Source organism: Gorilla gorilla, chromosome 1 (assembly GCF_029281585.2).
Source record: "Gorilla gorilla gorilla isolate KB3781 chromosome 1, NHGRI_mGorGor1-v2.1_pri, whole genome shotgun sequence".
In the NCBI taxonomy this organism is placed as follows: Eukaryota; Metazoa; Chordata; class Mammalia; order Primates; family Hominidae; genus Gorilla; species Gorilla gorilla.
In genome coordinates this window covers 239,410,786-239,433,537 of record NC_073224.2, presented here as the reverse complement: position 1 = coordinate 239,433,537, position 22,752 = coordinate 239,410,786, and the positions used below count along the sequence as shown (strand labels likewise).

General features: G+C 44.8%; 1 protein-coding gene across 6 annotated transcripts in view; it reads right to left on the bottom strand.

The window, feature by feature from the left end:
- The window catches only part of GNB1 (G protein subunit beta 1), a 105,551-nt gene that overhangs the window by 37,455 nt on the left and 45,344 nt on the right, over positions 1–22,752 (bottom strand). For 5 of the 6 annotated variants that reach the window (XM_031007761.3, XM_031007757.3, XM_063705051.1 and 2 more), the window contains 2 exons: positions 16,122–16,170; positions 2,896–2,998 (listed from right to left, as the gene is read on the bottom strand). In XM_031007761.3, coding sequence (XP_030863621.1) covers positions 2,896–2,952 — 57 coding nt within the window. In that variant the 5' untranslated portion in view covers positions 2,953–2,998; positions 16,122–16,170. The remainder of the gene's footprint in view (positions 1–2,895; positions 2,999–16,121; positions 16,171–22,752) is intronic. The other variant, XM_031007760.3, reaches the window with a different exon arrangement.

Here is a 22,752-nt window from a genome sequence, read left to right as displayed (position 1 = left end):
GACGGGGTTTCACCGTGTTAGCCAGGATGGTATCGATCTCCTGACCTTGTGATCCACATGCCTCAGCCTCCCAAAGTGCTGGGATTACAGGCGTGAGCTACCGCGCCCGACCTGTTTTTACATTTTTTATGTGGCAACAAGAGCATGTGGGCAATGTCACGTGCCATTTGTGCCAGCCCAAGAGGGAGCCCCCTGCGCAAGAAGGCCCTGGGGAATTCACAACGTGACAGGGTCCAAACCTCGGGAGGAGGTGCAACAGTTCCTTTTGGCCTTAATTTTTTAAATTTGGGTGTCTTTCACCTGTGCCATACAAGCTCTTTCCATCTGCTATGAATAGATCCAAGTCCACTATTTGTGAACAACTTATAGCTGTCAGAAAAACAAAATTTCTTCAAATATGCCAAATCACACTACTATTTAAGACATTTTCAGGGTAAACTTTAAAATTCTGATTTCTAGGCCGGGCGTGGTGGCTCATGCCTGTAATCCCCGCACTTTGGGAGGCCGAGGTGGGCGGATCATGAGGTCAGGAGATCGAGACCATCCTGGCTAACACGGTGAAACCCCATCTCTACTAAAAGTACAAAAAATTAGCCGGGTGTGGTGGCGGGCGCCTATAGTCCCAGCTCCTCAGGAGGCCGAGGCAGGAGAATGGTGTGAACCCAGGAGGAGGAGCTTGCAGTGAGCTGAGATCGCGCCACTGCACTCCAGCCTGGGGAACAGGGCGAGACTGTCTCCAAAAAAAAAAAAAAAAAATCTTATTTCTATAAGAAGAAATATAGTCTCAAAAGCAGGTGGTAAACAGCTGAGAGTGTTTTGAACACCCCCAAAAACCCAATTAGATTATTATTAAACAACAACAGTTTGCTTTTCTTTTTTACTTGCCAAAAACCACGCTGACTTAAAATGAACAGCAGAAGCTTACGTATTAAGTCAGGCAAAATTTGAATACCTTTTGGTTTTATTTAAATAGATATTTCAGAGAATAATTTTATATCAAACTAAATATTTCAGAACACATTTGATTAATTTTGGTGGAGGGGACATGTTAAACAAGTCCGATCAGAGCAAACTATTAAAAAAATCTAAGTCTTCCCTATTCACCTATGTAAGATCTTTTAAATGTTAAGATTTAAAATTCTTACAGTAGAGGATACTTTGTTTTCTCTTTGGCTGTAAATCTCAGAGAATTCCATTATTTTTTCTCAAGTTCAGGAACAAGTTGCCTAAAATCATGTTGGTGTTTCTCTCTCCAAATCCTGGTGGGCTTTCTAAACATGTAATTGGCCGTTTAAAAGGAACTATTAGGCTTCATCCTTGCACTGGAGTCAGAAAAATAAACTGTTGTTTTTTATTTTATTTTACTGTGTTTTGAGAAGGTGTCACTTTGTCACCTAGGCTGCAGTGCAGTGGTGCAATCACAGCTCACTATACAGCCTCAACCTCCTGGGCTCAAGTGATCCTCCTGGGTAGCTCGGACTACAGGCGCGCACCACCATACCCAGCTTATAAACTGTTATTTAGATATGTACTGAATGTCATCAGCTTCCTGTACAGCGACACTCTGAAGAACAGCTAAAGCTTGACAGAGCAAACAAGAGTAAGAGAAAGCTCTTACATCAAATGGACAAAACCTAAAAACATAATGAAGACGTGGTTTTTCCTGAGAAGTCAGCCTCTTTTTCTCTTACTCTTCACATCAGCAGTTTCAGAAAGGAAACACATACTTGCATTAAATGTTTCTCTATAAAATATTTACTAGAAGTACTGCTTCACAAAAGTAGGAGCAGCAGAATGAATTCCATTTAGACCTACTGCTCCTCCCTTTTCAGAAAGTTATGAGGCAAGAGAAGTGCTTGAACCTAGGAGGCAGAGGTTGCAGTGAGACGAGATCGCGCCACTGCACTCCAGCCTGGGCACAACACAGTGAAACTCTCTCTCAAATAAAAGTTTATAAACTCTGCAATTTAACATCCTACATCAGTCACAGACTGGAATTTAATGTTTTAGAATTCTGTGAAAGGTATTCTTTTTACAGTGCAGTTTATTTACACACGGTAAATAAATTTATCTTCATTTTTTTTTTTATTTTTCACGGTCTCACTCTGACACCCAGGTTGGAGTGCAGTGGCACAATCTCGGCTCACTGGATCCTCTGCCTCCCGGGTTCAAGGGATTCTCTGACCTTAGCCTCCTGAGTAGCTGGGAATACAGGCACACACCACCACACCCAGCTAATTTTTATATTTTTTGTAGAGATGGGGTTTCACTATGTTGCCCTGGCTGGTCTCGAACTCCCGACCTCAGGTGATCCACCCACCTCGGCCTCCCAAACTGCTCGGATTCCAGGCATGAGCCCCCCACACCTGGCCTCTATCCTGGATTTAGATATATCTGCTCCATCTAGCAGTCTATCAGAAGCTGTAGATTCCAATCATCACCGCTAGGTAAGATCTTTCAAAATTAGGAAAAAATACATCAGATATACCTGAAATACTTTTTTTATTGTTGTTAATACTCTTACTTTTTAAGCAAGTTTTCTGCTGTCAATAGTCCCAATATTCAGGGGAGGGAGGTAGATATCACAGTCTGATCGGTGGCCCAGGGTATCACAGATTTTCAAGGTTATGATAAAGAATGCAAAAGACACTTCTAAATTCTACAGAGACATCTGGTGTATATTCAAATAACAAATTGTATACAGAAAGCAAAATCCCAAAAACAATGTACTAGGCTAAGTATCTAGATCTATAATTAGTACATCCTGGGCCAACTAAGATTCAATTTCATATAAAACATAGAACAAGTCATCCTGTAAACCATTTTTCCTAAAACAAGTAACATCTAACCTGAAACTCAAATGATTAATAAAACCAAGCACACACAACTACATACTCGAATCTGGTTCTTAAGTTGCTCGGCCTCCTGCCGTAACTGGTCAAGCTCACTCATCTTCCGATCTTAGTGCTCTTCAATGCCACCTTCAAGAATGTGAGATCTGAAACAGAAAGACAAGCACAATCAATAAACAACTGTTGGATAATTTAATGAAGCAGGTGAGAAAAGTAAATTGAAAGTTTAAGGCGGGCGTGGTGGCTCAAGCCTGTAACCCCAGCACTTTGGGAGGCCGAGGCGGGCAGATCACGAGGTCAGGAGATCGAGACCATCCTGGCTAACACGGTCAAACCCCTTCTCTACTAAAAATACAAAAAAATTAGCCAGGCGTGGTGGCACACGCCTGTAATCCCAACTACTTGGGAGGCTGAGGTAGAAGAATCATTTGAACCTGGGAGGCAGAGGTTGCACTGAGCCAAAATCACACCACTGCATTCCGGCCTGGGTGACAGAGCGAGACTCCATCTCAAAATAAAAAAAATAAAACCTGACACTTAGGATAGCTATCGCATGAAGACCTAGGGGAAGTTACTTCAGGGAACGGGGGTGAGTGGCAACCTGGCAACCAAGAATCTCAAAGCCACCTCATCTCAGTAACCATGAACCGCTACTGGTCAAAAGCTGTCAGGATGCTCGCATGGCAATCCTGAGCGCACAGGGTGTGTCCAGCAGTTTTTTGGCTCAGGGACAACCCACTCTCCCACCCAAGTGAGCCCTGGGATCCCAGCAGGCTCAGAAACAACACCTTGATCCTTATAGGTGCAGGCTAAATTAGGCTCAGTACAAGCCGCCCTGCCTTCTTGCCCTACTCACGTTAGACAATATTCCTGAAATCAAAGTAAAAACTAAATCACCTTGTTAAACAAGAGACTTATTTTCCCAAGAGAATGTCATAAATGGAGGCTGCATTTCTGACCAAGATCTTGGCTGTTAATGTATGACTGAAGATCTTGGCTGTTAAGTATGACTCAAGTGTAACAAAGCTGAGGACACAGTTGCTAATGTCTTTAATCCCTTACAATTAGCTCTCACATGCAAGTACGGCTTATGCAAGCACTTCAATTTCCTACATAAATTACACAGAGGATCAATTTTACCATTATAACTTTTGTGTAAAAGTCAAAAGGCTAACACAATATACATCAAAATCTAACTGACAGCAGTTATTTTCTTGAGATTAAAACCCATCTGTGGGAAACTATCCGATGACCTAAGAAGCTCAGCCGTCATAGTTTCCAGTCTGAACTTTCCTAGTGTGCCTAAAGGAATTCGAATGGCCTACAGTATAGATACTTGGTGTCTACGGTCCACAGAACCAGAAAGGCCTGCAAGGCATGCCCCGTAACACGAGCACACAGACCAGGCATCTTGCTGCCACTGCTCTCTGGGGAGGCAGGGTGCACAGCAACACGGTGTCAGAAAGATTTCTGACCAAATAGTTGTTTCTAAAGGCATTATTTGAAACGGATCTTTTAATCATGAGGAAAGCTTCACTAAGGAAAAATACCTCAGGCCTCCCTGCACACATGGAGCATCACTGGAATTAGGTATGGACAAGGTCACACCTCAAGGGCGGTTTATTCTTAAGGGATAAGGCTGGTTAATTCTTTCCCTGGTTTTCACATATAAATCCTAACGACTGCAATTTGTGAACGTTAATGTGTTAAACAGTAAGAGTGCCAGGACAAGATGAGTAGTGTCTCAAATGGAAGCTGTCTGGATGCCTTGTGCTTTGCATTCTTTCTGCATGCCCTGACACTACTTACTTGTATTTCACACATGATCAAATTATATTATGCACACAATTTTACAGAGTTGGGGGTAGTTTTATTTCACCAGCACCCCCCACACATAATAGAATTGTTCTTAGTCTGTAAAGCTACTTTAATCCTTCCAAAATCAACATGAAGAAAACAAGTTAATGTTATGAAGTACCCCGAATTAAACTGTTTTAGTTAACACACACAGTTTCTGATCATTTAAACACTAAAAAGTAAAGCTAATTTTTATAGTACGGGACTAAAAACAACAAACTCCTGGGATCTCGGGAAAGAGAAACGCATGTTCTGAGATGCTTCAAAAATGATGTTCCGGCTGGGGGCGGTGGCTGACGCCTGTAATCCCAGCACTTTGGGAAGCTGCGGACGACGGATCACTCGAGTTCAGGAGTTTGAGACCAGCGTGGTTAACATGGCGAAACCCCATCTCTACTAAAAATACAAAAAATAGCCAGGCGTGGTGGTGCGTGCCTGTAATCCCAGCTACTCGGGAGGCTGAGGCAGGAGAATCGCTTGAACCTGGGAGGTGGAGGTTGCAGTGAGCCGAGATCTTGCCATTGCACTCCAGCCTGAGCAACAACAGCGAAACTCTGTCTCAAAAAAAAAAGATATGTTTCTTGTGGCTGGAGGGTGGTGGGTGGGTGTGTAAAGGCCCAAATTCCATCATTAGGTGGGATAACTCCTGAAATCTTACATACTGCTTTTAATTAGATGTTCTTTTCACATATTATACAAGAACATGTACACAACAATCACCCAGCTGTATTGCTTGAGACTAGAGAAACAAATTTACCAAAAATCTAAGTATCTTTAAAATGAGCTCAATATAACTTAGTGACCTCACAAAATTTCAGAAGTAGTAATGCCAAAACTTGCTAACTTTCATCTTTAGTCACATGCAAAGAGAAAAAAACCAGACGGACTTCTTTTTCATAGTTAATAGCAGAAATTATTATAGCACTCTCCTGTGCCAACATTTGAGTTTCAATTCAGAGACTCAAAACCTACGTTTGTCAATTTTTTTTAAAAAGGTGTATTCCTGGCTGGGCATGGTGGGCTATAATCCCAACACTTTAGGAGGTCAAGTCGGGAGGACTGCTTGAATCCAGCAGTTTTCGACCAGCCTGGGCAATATGGCAAAACGCTGTGTACATACACACATACACACACACACACACACACACACACACACACAATTTTTGTTAGCAATAAAAATAAATTTCCTGGTCAGACCCTCTTCAGTCCACACATAGAAGTGATAAGAAAAATCTATTGTCAGGCATTTCAATTTTTTCAAAAAAATTACATTCTCTAGTCTCCAGGATAAAGATATATTTTCTTTTCTTTTTTGAGACGGAGTTTCACTCTTATCGCCCAGGTTGGAGTGCAATGACGCAATCTCTGCTCACTGCAACCTCTGTCTCCCAGGTTCAAGTGATTCTTTTGCCTCAGCCTCCCGAGTAGCTGGAATTACAGGCGTATGCTACCACGCTTGGCTAGTTTTTGTATTTTTAGTAGAGACGGGGTTTCACCACGTTGGCCAGGCTGGTAAGGAACTCCTGACCTCAGGTGATCTGCCCGCCTCGGCCTCCCAAATGCCGGGATTATAGGTATGAGCCATCATGCCCGGCCTAAAAATGTATTTTCTACAATCAAATTTAAAAAAATTTTTGGAGATAAACTCAATGATCAGTACCATCTTTTTGTTATGTGGACATGCACCAGACACCCTGTGCAGGAGTTCAGGCACAGCAGTGAACTGGCTGATGGGATGAGGCAGGAGAGACGAGAAAACGTGACCATCACATTCCCCATGGGCTGCAAGGGCACCAGGTGCCAGGAAGAGCGAACTTAAGGGAAGCAAACAACCTTCTGGTTCCCATAAACAGCCTTCTCAGTGGCTCTTAGTTCATCTTTACCGTGCAGACAGTGAACGAAACAAAAACGAACAGTGTACAAAGCATGATGCTTTTGTGTGTACAAAAAGGACAAACGCCAATGCCAGGGCAAGCCATCTGTTTTATTTTTTCTTGAGATGGAGTTTTGCTCTTGTTGCTGAGACTAGAGGGCAGTGGCACAGTGCTGGCTCACTGCAACCTCCGCCTCCCGATTTCAAGCGATTCTTTTGCCTCAGCCTCCCGAGTAGCTGGGACTACAGGCACATGCCACCACACCCGGCTAATTTTTTGTATTTTTAGTAGAGACGGGTTTCATCATGTTGGCCAGGCTGGTCTTGAACTCCTGACCTCAGGTGATCCGCCCACCTCGGCCTCCCAAAGTGCTGGGATTACAGGTGTGAGCCACTGTGCCCAGCCCGCCATCTTTTTTCTAGACACACCAGATGTTATGGCGTTGTTTTTGGAGAAAGAGAAACAGGTTAGCAGCTTTTATTCTTCTCATTATTCTTCAAATATAGTTTGCTTACTAACCCCCCTACACACCAACACACGCACACAAAGTTAACAGAGGCTAATCTGGGGTCCTAGAACAAAGAAAAACTTTTTTCTTTATACTTTTCAGTTTCAATAAAATAAGTTGACATTACATTTTTTTTTTTTTTTTGAGACGGAGTCTCGCTCTGTCGCCCAGGCTGGAGTGCAGTGGCGCGATCTCAGCTCACTGCAAGCTCCACCTCCCGGGTTCACGCTACTCTCCTGCCTCAGCCTCTCCGAGTAGCTGGGACTACAGGCGCCCGCCACCACGCCCAGCTAATTTTTTATATTTTTAGTAGGGACGGGGTTTCACCATGGTCTCCATCTCCTGACCTCGTGATCCACCCGCCTCGGCCTCCCGAAGTGCTGGGATTACAAGAGTGAGCCACCGCGCCCAGCCTTAATGTTACATTTTTAAAAAAAATCTCTGTGAGGGTCTCACACTGTTGCCCAGGGTGGAGTGAGTGGCATGATCATAGCTCACTGCAGTTCAAGCCATCCTTCTACCTTAGCCTCCAGAGTAGCCAGGACTACAAGCAGACTCCACCCATCACACCCAGCTATTTTTGAAATTTTTGGTAGAGACGAGGCCTTGCTATGTTGCCTGGGCTGGTCTCAAACTCTTGGCTTCAAGTGATCCTCCTGCCAAGGCCTCCCAAAGCGCTAGACTCTAATCTATTGCATGAGCCACCACACCCAGCCTAAAGTTAACTTTTTAAAGTTACCTGATGTAGCCAGGTGCAATGGCTCAAGCCTATAATCCCAGCACTTTGAGAGGCTGAGGCAGGTGGATCACCTGAGGTTAGGAGTTCGAGACCAGCCTGGCCAACGTGGTGAAACTCCGTTTCTACTAAAAAATACAAAAATTAGCCAGGTGTGGTGATGTGTGCCTGTAATCCCACATACTCGGGAGGCTGAGGTGGGAGAACGGCTTGAACCTGGGAGGCGGAGGCTGCAGTGAGCGGAGATCGTGCCACTGCACTCCAGCCTGGGTGACAGAATGAGGCTCCATCTCAAAAAAAAAGTTACTTGATGCAATTCGCTGGGTATGGTGGAACGTGCCTGTAGTCCTACCTACTTGGGAGGCTGAGGTGGGAGGATCGCTTGAGCCCAGGAGTTCAAGGCTGCAGTGAGCTACGATAGCACCACTGCACTCCAATCTGGGCAACAGAGCAAGATCCTGTCTCTAAATAGTTACTGGAATAACTGTAACATATCGTTAAGAACAATAAGGAAGACAGTAATAATTTGGGAAAACGCTTACTATATACTAAGTCAAAAATAATATAAATTTGCATATAGTTATTTTATTTGAGACTGAGTCTAGCTCTGAGGCCCAGGCTGGATGGAGTGCAATGGCGCGATCTCGGCTCACTGCAACCTCCACCTCCTGAGTTCAAGCGATTCTCCCTCCTCAGCTTCCCAAGTAGCTGGGATTACAGGCATGCACCACCACACCTGGCTAATTTTTGTATTTTTAGTAGAGACAGGGTTTCGCCATGTTGGCCAGGCTGGTCTTGAACTCCTGACCTCAAGTGATCTGCCTGCCTCGGCCTCCCAAAGTGCTGGGATTACACGCACCCAGTCACATGTAGTAATTGTAGCTGCTTTATTATAATTAAAATAGGTCTGGGCGCGATGGCTCATGCCTGTAGTCCCAGCACTTTGGGAGACTGAGGCTGGCAGATGGCTTGAGCCCAGGAGTTCAAGACCAGGCTGGGCAACAACATGGCAAAAACCTGGTCTCTACTAAAAATGCAAAAATTAGCTGGCGCAGTGGCACACGCCTGTAGTCCCAGCTACTTGGGAGGCTGAAGTGGGAGAATCCACCTGAGCCTGGGAAATTGAGGCTACAGTGAGCCATGACTGTTCCACTACACTCTAGCCTGGGCACATGGAGTGAGACCTTGTCTCAAAAAAAAAAAAGAAAAGAAAAAAGAAAAATATACTCACTTTAAAGAAAGATAGAATAGCATTTTTATTATAACTATTAGTCACATTTTTCTACTAAACATAATATTAATGCAGCTTCCTTTGAAAATTAAAGAATAAATGTAAATTTTAAAAGTCTTACTCACATTTAATTGCTTTTGCTTTTCTCTTCGCTTCCCTCAGTCCCCCAGACCTTCCAGAACACCCACCACCAGGTTTCCCTGGCCTGGGCTCCTCTCCTCCGGTGCCGACGTCACGGCTAAGCTCTGGCTGTGCTGACTCCAAGAGCCTGCCCGTCTAATCCACTAAGACAGGCTCTGCTGAGGCCTCATGTCTAGTCTTCCTGATGACCCATATCTGCCATTGGCTTTTATTCAGAATCTGAGTTTTGGAAATCCTTTTCAGAGAGATTTGAATAACTTAAAAGCAAGCAGGTGAAGGGATCTGCCCCTACTTTAGAACATCTTTGTGAGTCAAGTGTTAGCATGATTTTTAAAGTCAGAATATTTCATATTTGCAATGCAATGTGCTCCGTGTAGTGCCTCTACCCTTCATGGCAATGCAGCAGCCCAGGCCTCTCATCCAGACCCCCGAGAGTCTAGGAGGGGCACCTCAGCGGTGCCCTCAGGACCCCATATTACACAGTCACCAATAACAACATTCAGGCTGCAAGTTTGCCAATGACAAAATAGGGTACAGATATTGAAAAATAATTTCAAGTTCTGGTTCTGCAACATACAAAGAATAATGCTTTCACTAAATTGTTTTTTACTCTGATCTGCTTAATTCAAAATGGGAATGGTGTTATCTATATCACAGAGCTAAAATGAAAATTAAATCAGACAACCAATCTGAAAGTGCTCTGTCAGTCTTACAGTGATTAAACTATGACGTGTACCTTTGACTAACAATCTCAAGGACAACAGGCACCATGCTCACCAAAGTGCACACATGTGGTCCCACCACCAAGCAGCAACAGGGCAGTCCTGAGTCACCTGGTCACCAGCTAGCCGCACACCCCTGAGCCTCCTGTGCAGCACTGGATGGCTGCATCTCTGGATGGTTTGGACAACTTCCGAAGTCCAAACCGGCCCCGGTGTCTTACACAGGGGCAGGAAATTTGCTAACTTGACCAACCACACAAGGATCACAGCTCACCTCCAAGACGAAGCAGCATTTTGAAAGAGAGGAGTTTGCATGAGGAATTTAAACCAATTTCACTCACTTTTCCATTTTTCTTTCATTCCCAAGTCCAGGTCAATCTCCAAAACTAAGACTGTGGGAATTCAAAGGGCAACGGAAAAAGTCCTCAGGCCCTGCTTCCCTTACGCACCGCTCCTAACAATACTGTGAGGAATAAGGGGAGCAGGGGACCACCGCAACTGATAAAGGACACGACCACTAATGCAGCTGCAGAGCAACGCATGCGCAGACCCTCCCTCCAACACAACAGGCACTGTAGAGCCTCAGCATGGTGCTGAGCAGCATGAACCAGGCTGGATTCTAGTTTGAGGGAGACAGAAGACTAACAGGTAAACCATGTGGAGTTACAGAGGCTGGGAGCGTACACGGTCACTGAACGGGTGAAGTGTGCCAGCGAGGGCAGGGAGGATGCTGCTTTGCATGGCTGTTAGACATGACCTTGCTAATGGGCCAATATTTGAGCAGCAGGCAGATGGGCAAAAATAACACAACTGTTCTTGTTTGAGGTGCTATTTTTTGCAATGGTAACAATTTTAAAAATCTTACCTTTAGGATTTTGCCTGTGCCTATAAAGTAATCTTAACAAAAAAGTGAATGTGACCAAAGCTCTAGAACTAGAAGACAGGGAAACATGTTCAATGACCCCACAGAGGCAACGGTACTACACAATGGCCTGGGAAACGCTCCAGGACAGACGACCAGGCAGGTCGGTTAGTCTGTCTTTAACAAATAAACTTCAAGGGAAAAAGGAGAGAAAGCAAACAATGGAGGGAGGATTTCTGGACTAAGTGAAGAGACTCCCCAGAATCATCTCCTTCATGTCCCAGTCACAAGTGAGCTCACTCACCCACCAGACGCTGGCAACTGGGGGAAGGGCAGGAACCATGGTGTGCGGTCACAAAGCCCTCAGAAGGCGATTCTCCAGGGAGGGGTCTAACAGCCAGGGGTGAGCCAGTGAGGCACAGCTGCTAAGAGCTTACCTCTGACCCTTGGAACTCTGAAATCCCAGAAGTGGCTACTGACTCTCCCGAAGCCTTATTATTTCTCATGCATCACAAAAAACATCTGATCTCCCATTCTGCTCTCCCTTTTCTAACCCTGTTAGCCTATGGCCTCTTTTTGCTTTTAGGGCAGAGCACAAAATCTAGCACATACTAGGACAATTGGAAATCATTCAATAGATACACATCTTCAAACATGTTGAGGCCAAATAGAAAGTCCCACTTTGATCATTTCAAAGCCAAACTTTATATGTAACTGATAGAGTCTCATGAAATGAACGGCATCCATCCAGAAGACAGATCTAACAGGGAAAGGTGGTGAGAAACTAACAATCATGCAGCACACACAACAGAGGAGGCTAAACTCCAAGCACTTTTTTTTGTTTTTGTTTTTTTTTTGAGATGGAGTCTCGCTCTGTCGCCCAGGCTGGAGCGCAGTGGTGCGATCTCGGCTCACTGCAACCTCCGCCTCCCGGGTTCACACCATTCTCCTGCCTCAGCCTCCCGAGTAGCCAGGACTACACGCGCCTGCCACTATGCCCTGCTAATTTTTAAAATTTTTATTAGAGACGGGGTTTCACCGTGTTAGCCAGGATGGTCTTGATCTCCTGATTTCATGATCCGCCCTCCTCGGCCTCCCAAAGTGCTGGGATTATAGGCATGAGCCACTGCACCCGGTCTCCAAGCACCTTTTATAAGGGGACTGAAAATCCTCAAGTTTGGGGAAAGACTGCTGTGTGCCATGCCATCTGCACTCCAGTATATAAAAATAATCTTTGTTTTTACATTTACTACTGCAAACTACAATGAATACTATGTGCTTTCCCAACAGCAAATGGGCGGTGGGGGTTAGAATTCTGTTCCTAGAAAAACTTTCGTGTTTTTATTGGCATTTGCAGGTCCAGCCCACTTAAGCAGGACCATCACGATGTCTGACAGCCCTGGCTGGAAGCAGAGTGACGCTTCATGGCAGGAAAGTTGGAAGCCCCAGGTTCTAACCCAGACTCTATCTCTTCTCACCAGGTGGCCTCCAGTAGGTTTCCTAACTTCTCTCTGCCTACATTTTTTTGTCTGAAAGTGGGGACAGTAATAGTCCCCACAGCTCATGCTATGACAATTCCATTAGAACCCATGCAAGCCCCTTAGAACCATGACTGACACAGTAAATGCTTACTAAATATGACTTGCTATGAAAGCAGGTATAAAACTGTTGCCCTGAAAAAGTTTTAAGTAATGGCCAGAAAACTACCTCCTGCCTCACCTGCCACACTTTCCATCCAGTCAGTGAAGTAGGCCCTTTTGCAGAAATCAAAAATATATGTAGCAGTGGCAACCAGTGTAACAGTGGAGTTAATCAGATAGATGTGATACTTTGAAATCTGTGCATGTTGTTACATGTACAAGTGTTTATGAGAACATCTGCTTTCACTTCTCTTGGGCAGATTCCTAGCGGTGGAATGGCTGGATCATACTACAGGTGTGTGTTGAACATTCCAAGAAAATGCCAGGCCAGGTGCAGTGACTCATGACTATAATCTGAGCACTTTCCGAGGCAAGGCAGGAGGATCACTTGAGCCCAGGAATTGAAGACCAGCCTGGGCACATACTGAGACCCCGTATTACAAGAATTAAAAAAAGAAAAAAAAAAAAAAAAAAGCCAGGCGTGGTAGTGCATGCCTATAGTCCCAACTACTTAGGAAGCTGAGGCCAGAGGATCGCTTGAGCCCAGGAGGTCATGGATGCAGTCAGCTATGATCACACCATTGTACTCCAGCCTAAGAGACAGAGTGAGACCCTCTTTCAAAAAAACAAAAAACAAACTCAAAAAACAAAAAAAAACAACTGTTTTCAAAATGGTTATGCTGGGTCACATTCCCAACATCCTATAAGCAATGTGGAGAGTCCCGGCTCCTCACGCCCAACAACGCTGGGTGTCACGGCCGTTCTAATGGGGGCGTGGGCTGTGGTCTCCATCTGCATCTTGCTGACGGCTGAGCTTCTGAGGCACTCAATTGCTGTCTATACAGTTTCTGGTAAAGTGTCTGTTCAAGTCACTTGCCTCTTTTTTATTGGGTTACCTGATTTCTTAATATTGCTTTTTTTTTTTTTTTTTTTTGACACAGGGTCTCGCTCTGTTGTCCAGGCTGGAGTACAGTGGTGTGATCGTGACTCACTGCAGCCTCAACATCCCGGGCTCAAGTGATTCTCCCACCTCAGCCTCCCAAGTAGCTGGTACTACAGACACACAACACGATGCCTGGCTAAATTTTTTTTTTGGAGACAGAGTCTCGCTTTATCACCCAGGCTGGAGTGCAGTTGCACAACCTGGACTCACTGCAACCTCCACCTCCCAGGTTCAAGTGATTCTTGTGTCTCAGTCTCCCAAATGGCCGGGATTATAGGCATAAGCCACTACACCTAGCTAATTTTTGTATTTTTAGTAGAGATGGAGTTTCCCCATGTTGGCCAGGTTGTTCTCGAACTCCCAACCTCAGGTGATCCACCTGCCTGGGCCTCCCAAAGTGCTGGGATTACAGGTGTGAGCCACCGCGCCTGACTGGTATCTTTTTTTTTTTTTTTTGAAGAGACAGGGGTCTCACTTTATTGCCCAGGATGGTATCGAACAACTGGCTTCAAGCAATCCTCCTCCCAAAGTGCTGGGATTACAGGTGTTAGCCATAGTACCTAGCCAAAATTGAGTTTTGAGAGTTCCTACCTATTCTGGATACAAGTCATCTAAAAGACATTTGCTAATATTTTCTGCCAGACTATGGTTTGTCTTTCGTTCTCTGTGTTTTCTAAGGAGCAGAAGTTTTAAATTTTGAACAAATTCAATTTATAGATGTTTTCTTTTATGCATTGTATCTTTGATCTCACATCTAAAAACTGCTTAATTCAAAATCTCATTTTTTCTAATTTTAGGTTTTATATTTAGGTATATGATCCATTGAGTTAATTTTTTTTTTTTTTTTTTTTTTTGAGACGGAGTCTCACTCTGTCACCCAGGCTGGAGTGCAGTAGCGTGATCTTGGCTCACTGCAAGCTCCGCCTCCTGGGTTCATGCCATTCTCCTGCCTCGGCCTCCCGAGTAGCTGGGACGTCAGGTGCCCATCACCGCGCCTGGCTAATTTTTTGTATTTTCAGTAGACGGGGTTTCACCGTGTTAGCCAGGATGGTCTCGATCTCTTGACCTCGTGATCCACCCTCCTTGGCCTCCCAAAGTGCTGGGATTACAGGCGTGAGCCACCATGCCTGGCCTTTTTGTTTTTGTTTTTTTTGACACGGAGTCTCACTCTGTCGCCAGGCTGGAGCACAGCGGTGCAATCTGAGCTCACTGCAACCTCTGCCTCCTGGGTTCAAGCGATTCCCCTGCCTCAACCTCCTGAGTAGCTGGACTACAGGGGCGTGCCACCACACGTGGCTAAATCTTTTTCTTTGTATTTTAGTAGAGACGGGGTTTCACCATGTTGGCCAGGATGGTCTTGATCTCCAGACCTGATGATCTGCCCACCTTGGCCTCCCAAAATGCTGGGATTACAGGTGAGCCACCTTGCCTGGCCTGAGTTAATTTTTGTACATGATGTCAAGTTCTCCTTTTGCGTAAGAATATCCAATTGACTAACCAGGCGTGGTGGCTCACACCTGTAATCCCACAGCTTTGGGAGGCCAAGGCGGGTGGATCACCTGAGGTCAGGAGTTCGAGACCAGCCTGACCAACATGGTGAAACCCCGTCTCTACTAAAAATACAAAAATTAGCTGGGTGTGGTGGTGAGCGCCTGTAATCCCAGCTAATTGGGAGGCTGAGACAGGAGAATGGCTTGAACCTGGGAGGGGGAGGTTGCAAAGAGCTGAGATTGCACCACTGCACTTCGGCCTGGGCAACAGAGCAAGACTCTGTCTCAGAAAAAAAAGAATATCCAATTGTTCCAGCCCCTAATTGTTATTCAATTTAATTTTGCTTTTTAATTTAAAATTATTTCAAACTTCAAAGAGTTGCAAGAATAATACAAAGAAACCATGTACCCTCACCCAGACTCACTCACTACGAACATGGCTTCATTATTCCCACTTTATTCAAACAAAAAGGGTTTTTGTTTTGTTTTGTTTTCCTGAATCATGTTCACCTTTTTTCTTTTTCTTTTTTTTTTTTTTGAGACGGAGTCTCGCTCTATCCCACAGGCTGGAGTGCAGTGGCACGATCTTGGCTCACTGCAAGCTCCGCCTCCTGGGTTCACGTCATTCTCCTGACTCAGCCTCCAGAGTAGCTGGGACTACAGGCGCCCACCACCGCACCCGGCTAATTTTTTGCATTTTTAGTAGAGACAGGGTTTCACCGTGTTAGCCAGGATGGTCTCGATCTCCTGACCTTGTGATCCACCCAACCTGACCTCCCAAAGTGCTGGGATTACAGGCATCAGCCACCGCACCCGGCCATATATTGGTATTTCAACTAAGATCTGATTTGAAAAACGGGCTCTCCTGCTTTCTAACGAAAAAAGCTAGCGATGTACCACTCTGATTCAGAAGGTAAATCCTCATCACTGGGACCCTAAACCTTCTTGCTCAACACTAAATGGAAGCTTTTTTTGAGGATCAAATTGTTTTGAAAACCAACTTTGGCTTAAAAGAGATAGAAAAAAACTGTAACAAAAACCAGGATATTGACCAGGCATGCTGGCATATGTCTATAGCCTCAGCTACTCAGGATGCTGAGGTGAGAGAACCCCTTGACCCCAGGAGTTAGAATCCAGTCTGAGCAACATGGCAAAACACTGTCTCTTTAAAAAACCAACCCACCAGCTATTTATAAAAACAAACTCTGAAGAAATTTATATATTGTCTTTCTAAAACTGATGAGGATCAAATATATCAAAATTACCTTAATTCAGAAGGGCTTCTGGTCTGGTCTCCAATACATGTAAACTTGTCTGAAACAAACAGAAAAGGCTGTATTTGCATTGCACTCAGGTTGTGAATAAAATATTCTGTTTTGCTAGTAGCTATATTTTATGCAACGACACATAAATTTGACCCTTCCCTATTACGATTTCTCCCCCAAAATTGCTTTATTTAGCAGTACTGTCATATTTTGTTTTTCAGCGTGGGAACAAAATAAGAAATCAGATCTCAACTTCTTTAAGAATCCTTAGAAATGCCCCAGGGAAAATACCTTGAATTAAACTGAAAAGTATGGGCATAGAGGTTAGAATCCTATCACTAGGAAAATTACAGTAACAATTTAAAAACTAATGCAGGCTGGGCCCAGTGGCTAACCCCTGTAATCCCAGCACTTCGGGAAGCTGAGGCAGGCAAATCACCTGAGGTCAGGAATTGGAGACCAGCATGGTCAACATGGTGAAACCCCATCTCCACTAAAAATACAAAAAAAAAAATTAGCCAGGCATGGTGTCACAAGCCTGTAATCCCGGTTACTCAGGAGGCTTAGACAGGAGAATCACTTAAACCCGGGAGGTGGAGGTTGCAGTGAACCGAGATCATTCCACTGCATTCCAGCCTAGGTGACAGAGCAAGATTCTGTCTCAAAACAAAAACACAAAACAGTCTGGGCGCGGTGGCTCACATATGTAATCCCAACACTTTGGGAGGCTGAGGCGGGCGCATCACCTGAGGTCAAGAGTTCGAGACCAGTCTGGCCAATGTGGCGAACTAAAAATTAAACGTTTGTAATTTTAATGTGTTTTAAGAACACATTATGTTCTTGGCAGCGAACTAAAAAAAAAACGTTTCTACTAAAAATTAAAAAAATTAGCCAGGCGTGATGGCAGGCACCTGTAACCCCAGCTACCTGGGAGGCAGAGGCAGGAGAATCACTTGAACCCAGAAGGTGGAGGTTGTAGTGAGTGGAGATCACGCCACTACACTTCAGCCTGGGTGATAGAGCAAGACACCATCTCGAAAAGAAAAAAAAAAAAAAAGCTAGGTACGGTGGCTCTCGCCTGTAATCCCAGCACTTTGGGAGGCCAAGGTGGGCGGATCACAAGGTAAAGAGTTCGAGACCAGCCTGGCCAATATGGTGAACCCTCATCTCTACTAAAAATACAAAAAATTCGCCGAGTCTAGTGGCAGGCACCTGTAGTCCCAGCTACTCAGGAGGCTGAGGCAGGAGAATTGCTTGAACACGGGAGGCGGAGATTGCAGTGAGCCGAGATCGTGCCACTGCACTCCAGCCTGGGTGACAGTGCAAGACTCTGTCTCAAAACACACACACACACGGACACACACACACAGACACAACACTAACACAATTCAACAAATTCTGAAGATTAATTTAATCCAGACTTTGCCTGTTTGGCATGACAGTGGAGAGCATTTCATCTGAATCTCAAGGAAGCCACTAAATAACTACTTTGTGAGTCCTGGCAAGTCTATGTTGGGACACTTCCAATCCCTCCCTCCGTCCCTCTCCTGCTGACACGGTCCCATCCAGTGCCTGGCCCTGGTGCCCAGGAAGGTGGCTTGAATGGTGACAGAGATCACAAGAGAGGTTTCTGACTCCTCTTGACATACTTCTGGTGGAATGAAAATATGTCCAATTCTAGATTTCTTCTGATTTCAGAACATTTATTTTATTTTTTTTATTTCTGAGACAGTGGTCTCGCTCTGTCACCAGGCTGAAGTGCAGTGGCATGATCTCAGTTCACTGGAACCTCCGACTCACTGGTTCGAGTGATTCTCCTGCCTCAGCCTCTTGAGTAGCTGCGATTATAGGCACATGCCACCACGCCCAGCCAATTTTTATATTTTTAGTAGAGACGGGTTTTCACCATATTGGTCAGTATGGTCTCGATCTCCTGACCTCGTGATCTGCCCACCTTGGCCTCCCAAAGTGCTGGGATTACAGGCGTGAGCCACTGCGCATGGCCACATTTATTAATTTTTTGAGACAGATTCTCACTCTGTCACCCTGGCTGGAGTGCAGTGGCATGATCTTGGCTCACTGCAACCTCTGCATCCCAGGTTCCAGCGATTCTCCTGCCTCAGCCTCCTGAGTAGCTGGGATTACAGGCACGCGCCATGCCTTTTATTATTTATTAGTAGAGATGGGGTTTCACTATGTTGGCCAGGCTAGTCTCAAACTCCTGACCTCAGGTAATCCGCCTGTTTCAGCCTCCGAAAGTGTTGGGATTACAGGCCTGAGCCACTGAGCCTGGCCTGATTTCAGAACATTTAAAGATGCTTCTGTAATCGCTCCCTCAAATTAAACTATGTGAAAAGACCACTTGTGGAGGCTTCACAGGTCACCACCTGCCTATTAATTCAGTGTCTTGTGAGTCTGCAGACTCACATGCACACATCTAGTCTGGAGTCAGGAGATGAATCAACAAACTGAAATATCTCCCAGTTGAACTGTGAATTCTAATTCATTTACTTAAAGTAGTTTCGTTTTGCAATTACGCTGCTTATGTACAAGCAAGCACGTACTTTTCCGGCAGTAAAAGTGAGTGTGGAAGGAAAACGGTTTGGCAGTTCCTCAAAAAATTAAACACAGAATTACCCCATAACCCAGCAATTCTACTCCTAGGTATATTCCCAAAAGAACTGAAAGCAGGGACTCAATGCATGTACACATTATGTTCTTAGCAGCAGTACTCAGCAGCCAGAAGGTGGAGACAGCCCAAATACCCACTGAGCATGAATGGATGAATAAAATGTGGTCTATCCAAACAATGGAATATTATTCAGCTATAAAGATAAAGGAGGCCCAGCGTGGTGGCTCACGCCTGTAATCCCAGCACTTTGGGAAGGTGAGGCGGGTGGATCACCTGAGGTCAGGAGTTCAAGACCAACCTGGCCACCTTGTCTCTATTAAAAATACAAAAATTGCCGGGCGCGGTGGCTCACGCCTGTAATCCCAGCACTTTGGGAGGCCAAGGCGGGCAGATCACAAGGTCAGCAGATTGAGACCATACTGGCTAACACGGTGAAACCCCATCTCTACTAAAAATACAAAAAATTAGCCGGGCATGGTGGCGGGCGTCTGTAGTCCCAGCTACTCTGGAGGCTGAGGCACGAGAATGCCATGAACCCAAGAGGTGGGGCTTGCAGTGAGCCAAGGTTGCACCCCTGCACTTCAGCCTGGGCGGGGTGACAGAGTGAGACTCCATCTCAAAAAAAAAAAAAAAAAAGAAGAAGTCCTAGTCCTGTCTCTGCTAGAACACGGACGGACAAACCTCACAAATATGCTAAGTGACAGAAGATGCCATACACAAAAAGCCACATATATACAACCCCATTTACGTGAAATATCCGGAACACACAAATCCAAAGAGACAGAATGCAGTGGTTGCCAGGGGCTGCATGTGTCTGCATGTGCATGCACATGTGTGTGCAGTGGACAATTATTTAATGGGTACAGGGTTTCCTTTTGAGGTGATGAAAATGTCATGGAATTAGGTAGAGACGGTGGTTGCAACACATTGTAAATGTACTAAATGGCACCGAATCATTCACTTTAAAATGGTTTATGTTATGTGAATTTCACCTCAGAAAAAAAGTTGGGTGTGAAAAGGCACACAGGAGTAAACAGTGAATGATGCAAACTACCCCAGACTTCAGGAAGCGAAGCCTCGCTCCGGGGTAGGGTCCTATGAGCATACCCGAAAGGTGCCACCAAATCAAGTTTCAAAGCATGGGTCTCAACCTCAGCACAATGAACATTTTAGGCAGGGGTGTGTGTGTGTCTGTGTGTGTGTGTCCCCAGTGGGATATCTGGCAGCATGCCAGTAGTGGCCTTTCCCCAGCTGTAACAGCCACCTGGCATCCCGAGAAGCAATACTGATCCCAGTTGAGAACTCTTTAACTGTCACAATTATCTCAACCACTAAATATAAATCTTTTCAAGTACTTTCCAGATCAAGGGACAGGTAGGAAGAGAAATACTACTAAAAAAATTATACATAATCTGCTCTATTTTATCATTATTAATTATTTTTTTGAGACAGGGTCACCCTCTGTCAGCCAGTCTGGAGTACAGTGGCACAATCATGGCTCACTGCAGCTTCGACTTCCTGGGCTAAGGTGATCCTCCTGCCTCAGCCTCCTGAGTAGCTGGGACCACAGGTGTGTGCCACCATGCCCAGCTAATTAAAAATATATATATATATTTGTAGACATGGGGTCTTGCCATACTGCACAGGCTGGTCTTTAACTCCTGGGCTCAAACAATCCTTGCAGGTCGGCCTTCCACGGTGCTGGGATTGCAGGCATAAGGCACCGCACCCAGCTGCTCTATTTTAATGTCTAGATTGCCCTGTGGCTCAAATCATGACTCAAGATTGGAGTAAGGATGCTAAAAGTGCTATCAAATCACCTTAGCCTGGACTCACATGGAGAGTTGTCTGGACCCATTTCTGGCTAAAAATGTATGTTCTTTTTCTGACTATCCAGCTCATAGAACCCCACACTAAGGACAGGACTACCGGTCCCACAATAATGTAACCCTAAACCAGTAGCACTACCCTTAAAGAACATCAGGAGCTGGGCTCGCACCTGTAATCCCAGTGCTTTGGGAGGCCAAGGCGGGTGGATCACCTGAGGTCATGAGTTCGAGACCAGCCTGGCCAACATGGTGAAACCCTCTCCACTAAAAATACAAAAATTACTGGCCGGGTGCGGTGGCTCATTCCTGTAATCCGAGCACTTTGGGAGGCCGAGGCGGGCGGATCACGAGGTTAGGAGATCGAGACCATCCTGGCTAACTCGATGAAACCCCGTCTCTACTAAAAATACAAAAAATTAGCTGGGCGTGGTGGCGGGTGCCTGTAGTCCCAGCTACTCGGGAGGGTGAGGCAGGAGAATGGCGCGACCTCGGGAGGCGGAGCTTGCAGTGAGCTGAGATTGCGCCACTGCACTCCAGCCTGGGCGACAGAGCAAGACTCCATCTCAAAAAAAAAATAAAAATAAAATAAAAATAAATTTAAAAAATAAAAAAATTAGCCGGGCATGGTGGCATGCACCTGTAGTCCCAGCTACTAGAGAGGCTGAGGCAGGACAATCAATTGATCCTGAGAGGGGGAGGTTGCAGTGAGCCAAGATTGCATCACTGCACTCCAGCCTCGATGGCAGAGTGAGACTCCGTCTCCAAAAAAAAAAAAAAGAAAAAGATGGGCACTTTTTCAAGGCTCTTGATAAAATCAACTGACTCTATAAAGCTAATTTAGCAATAGTAAATATTAATATGACTTCTTTGCACATATATCCTAGTACTTATACTTTTATTTCAGCATTTTTCAAAATCTAGAAACTGAATCCTTGAGACATACCTAGAGAATTTCTCTACAAGCTGTATAAATATTTCTAATCAAGTAAAGGTATACTTGTGGGGGATGATTTCTTCTCTATCAACATAATCCTAAGATGGGAAACACACATAAGTGCACCACTGGTTATCTACAATTCTGAGATACCCAAACCAGAATAGGACACACGGCATTAGGCAGACTTTCTCACATTAAGGGTGAGCAGTCTTATGTTTACTACAAACTTTGGGGTATCTGATTAAAGCCTTGCCGTAAGTGTGGTGCACATGTAACATACTCACTGCATCTTTCTCAACCCTGAAAAAGTCTGAATTCCGGAACACATCCAGCCCCAAGAGTTTTGCCTAAAGGCCTGGGGGCTTGTAAAAAACAAAGTAAACTCCCTTCCGAATAATTCTTTAATTCAAAAACACACTGAACAACTAGAATGTGAAATAATACTGAACTTAATGACAACTCTGTATCATAATCTTCAACTATATATGATCATACTAATAAACAGGATAAAAACAAACTAGAAATGCCTTCTTTCAAACAAAAATTAGAGTTCAGTATCAATAAAAAGATAACAATACCTGTAAAACACAACCAATCAACCAAAAAAAGGTCTAAAGACATCACGTTAATTTAGAGTACTCTAACTGTACAAACATGGGGGTACATTCTAAGGGCAAACAGAGTTCTGAAATTTAAGTGCCATATTGGTGGCATAATAATGCTTAAAGTAGGCTGGGTGCGGTGGCTCACGCCTGTAATCCCAGCACTTTGGGAGGCCGAGGCGGGCGGATCACGAGGTCAGGAGATTGAGACCATCCTAGCTAACACGGTGAAACCCCGTCTCTACTAAAAATACAAAAAATTAGCCGGGTGGGGTGGCGGGCGCCTGTAGTCCCAGCTACTCGGGAGGCTGAGGCAGGAGAATGGCATGAACTCAGGAGGCGGAGCTTGCAGTGAGCCAAGATCGTGCCACTGCACTCCAGCCTTGGTGACAGTGCGAGACTCCGTCTCAAAAAAAATAAAATAAAATAAAATAATAATAATAATAATAATAATGCTTAAAATATTAATATGGATATGTATGCCAGAGCGAAATAAGCAAAGATATGGTTGTTATTTGGGGAGCAAGGCTCACACTGGAGGAGGGAGGCACAACACGGACTATCTGAAAGCAAGGAATGGCCCCCTGGGGTTCAATCTGAATTTGGAGACAATGGAAATTCTCTATACATT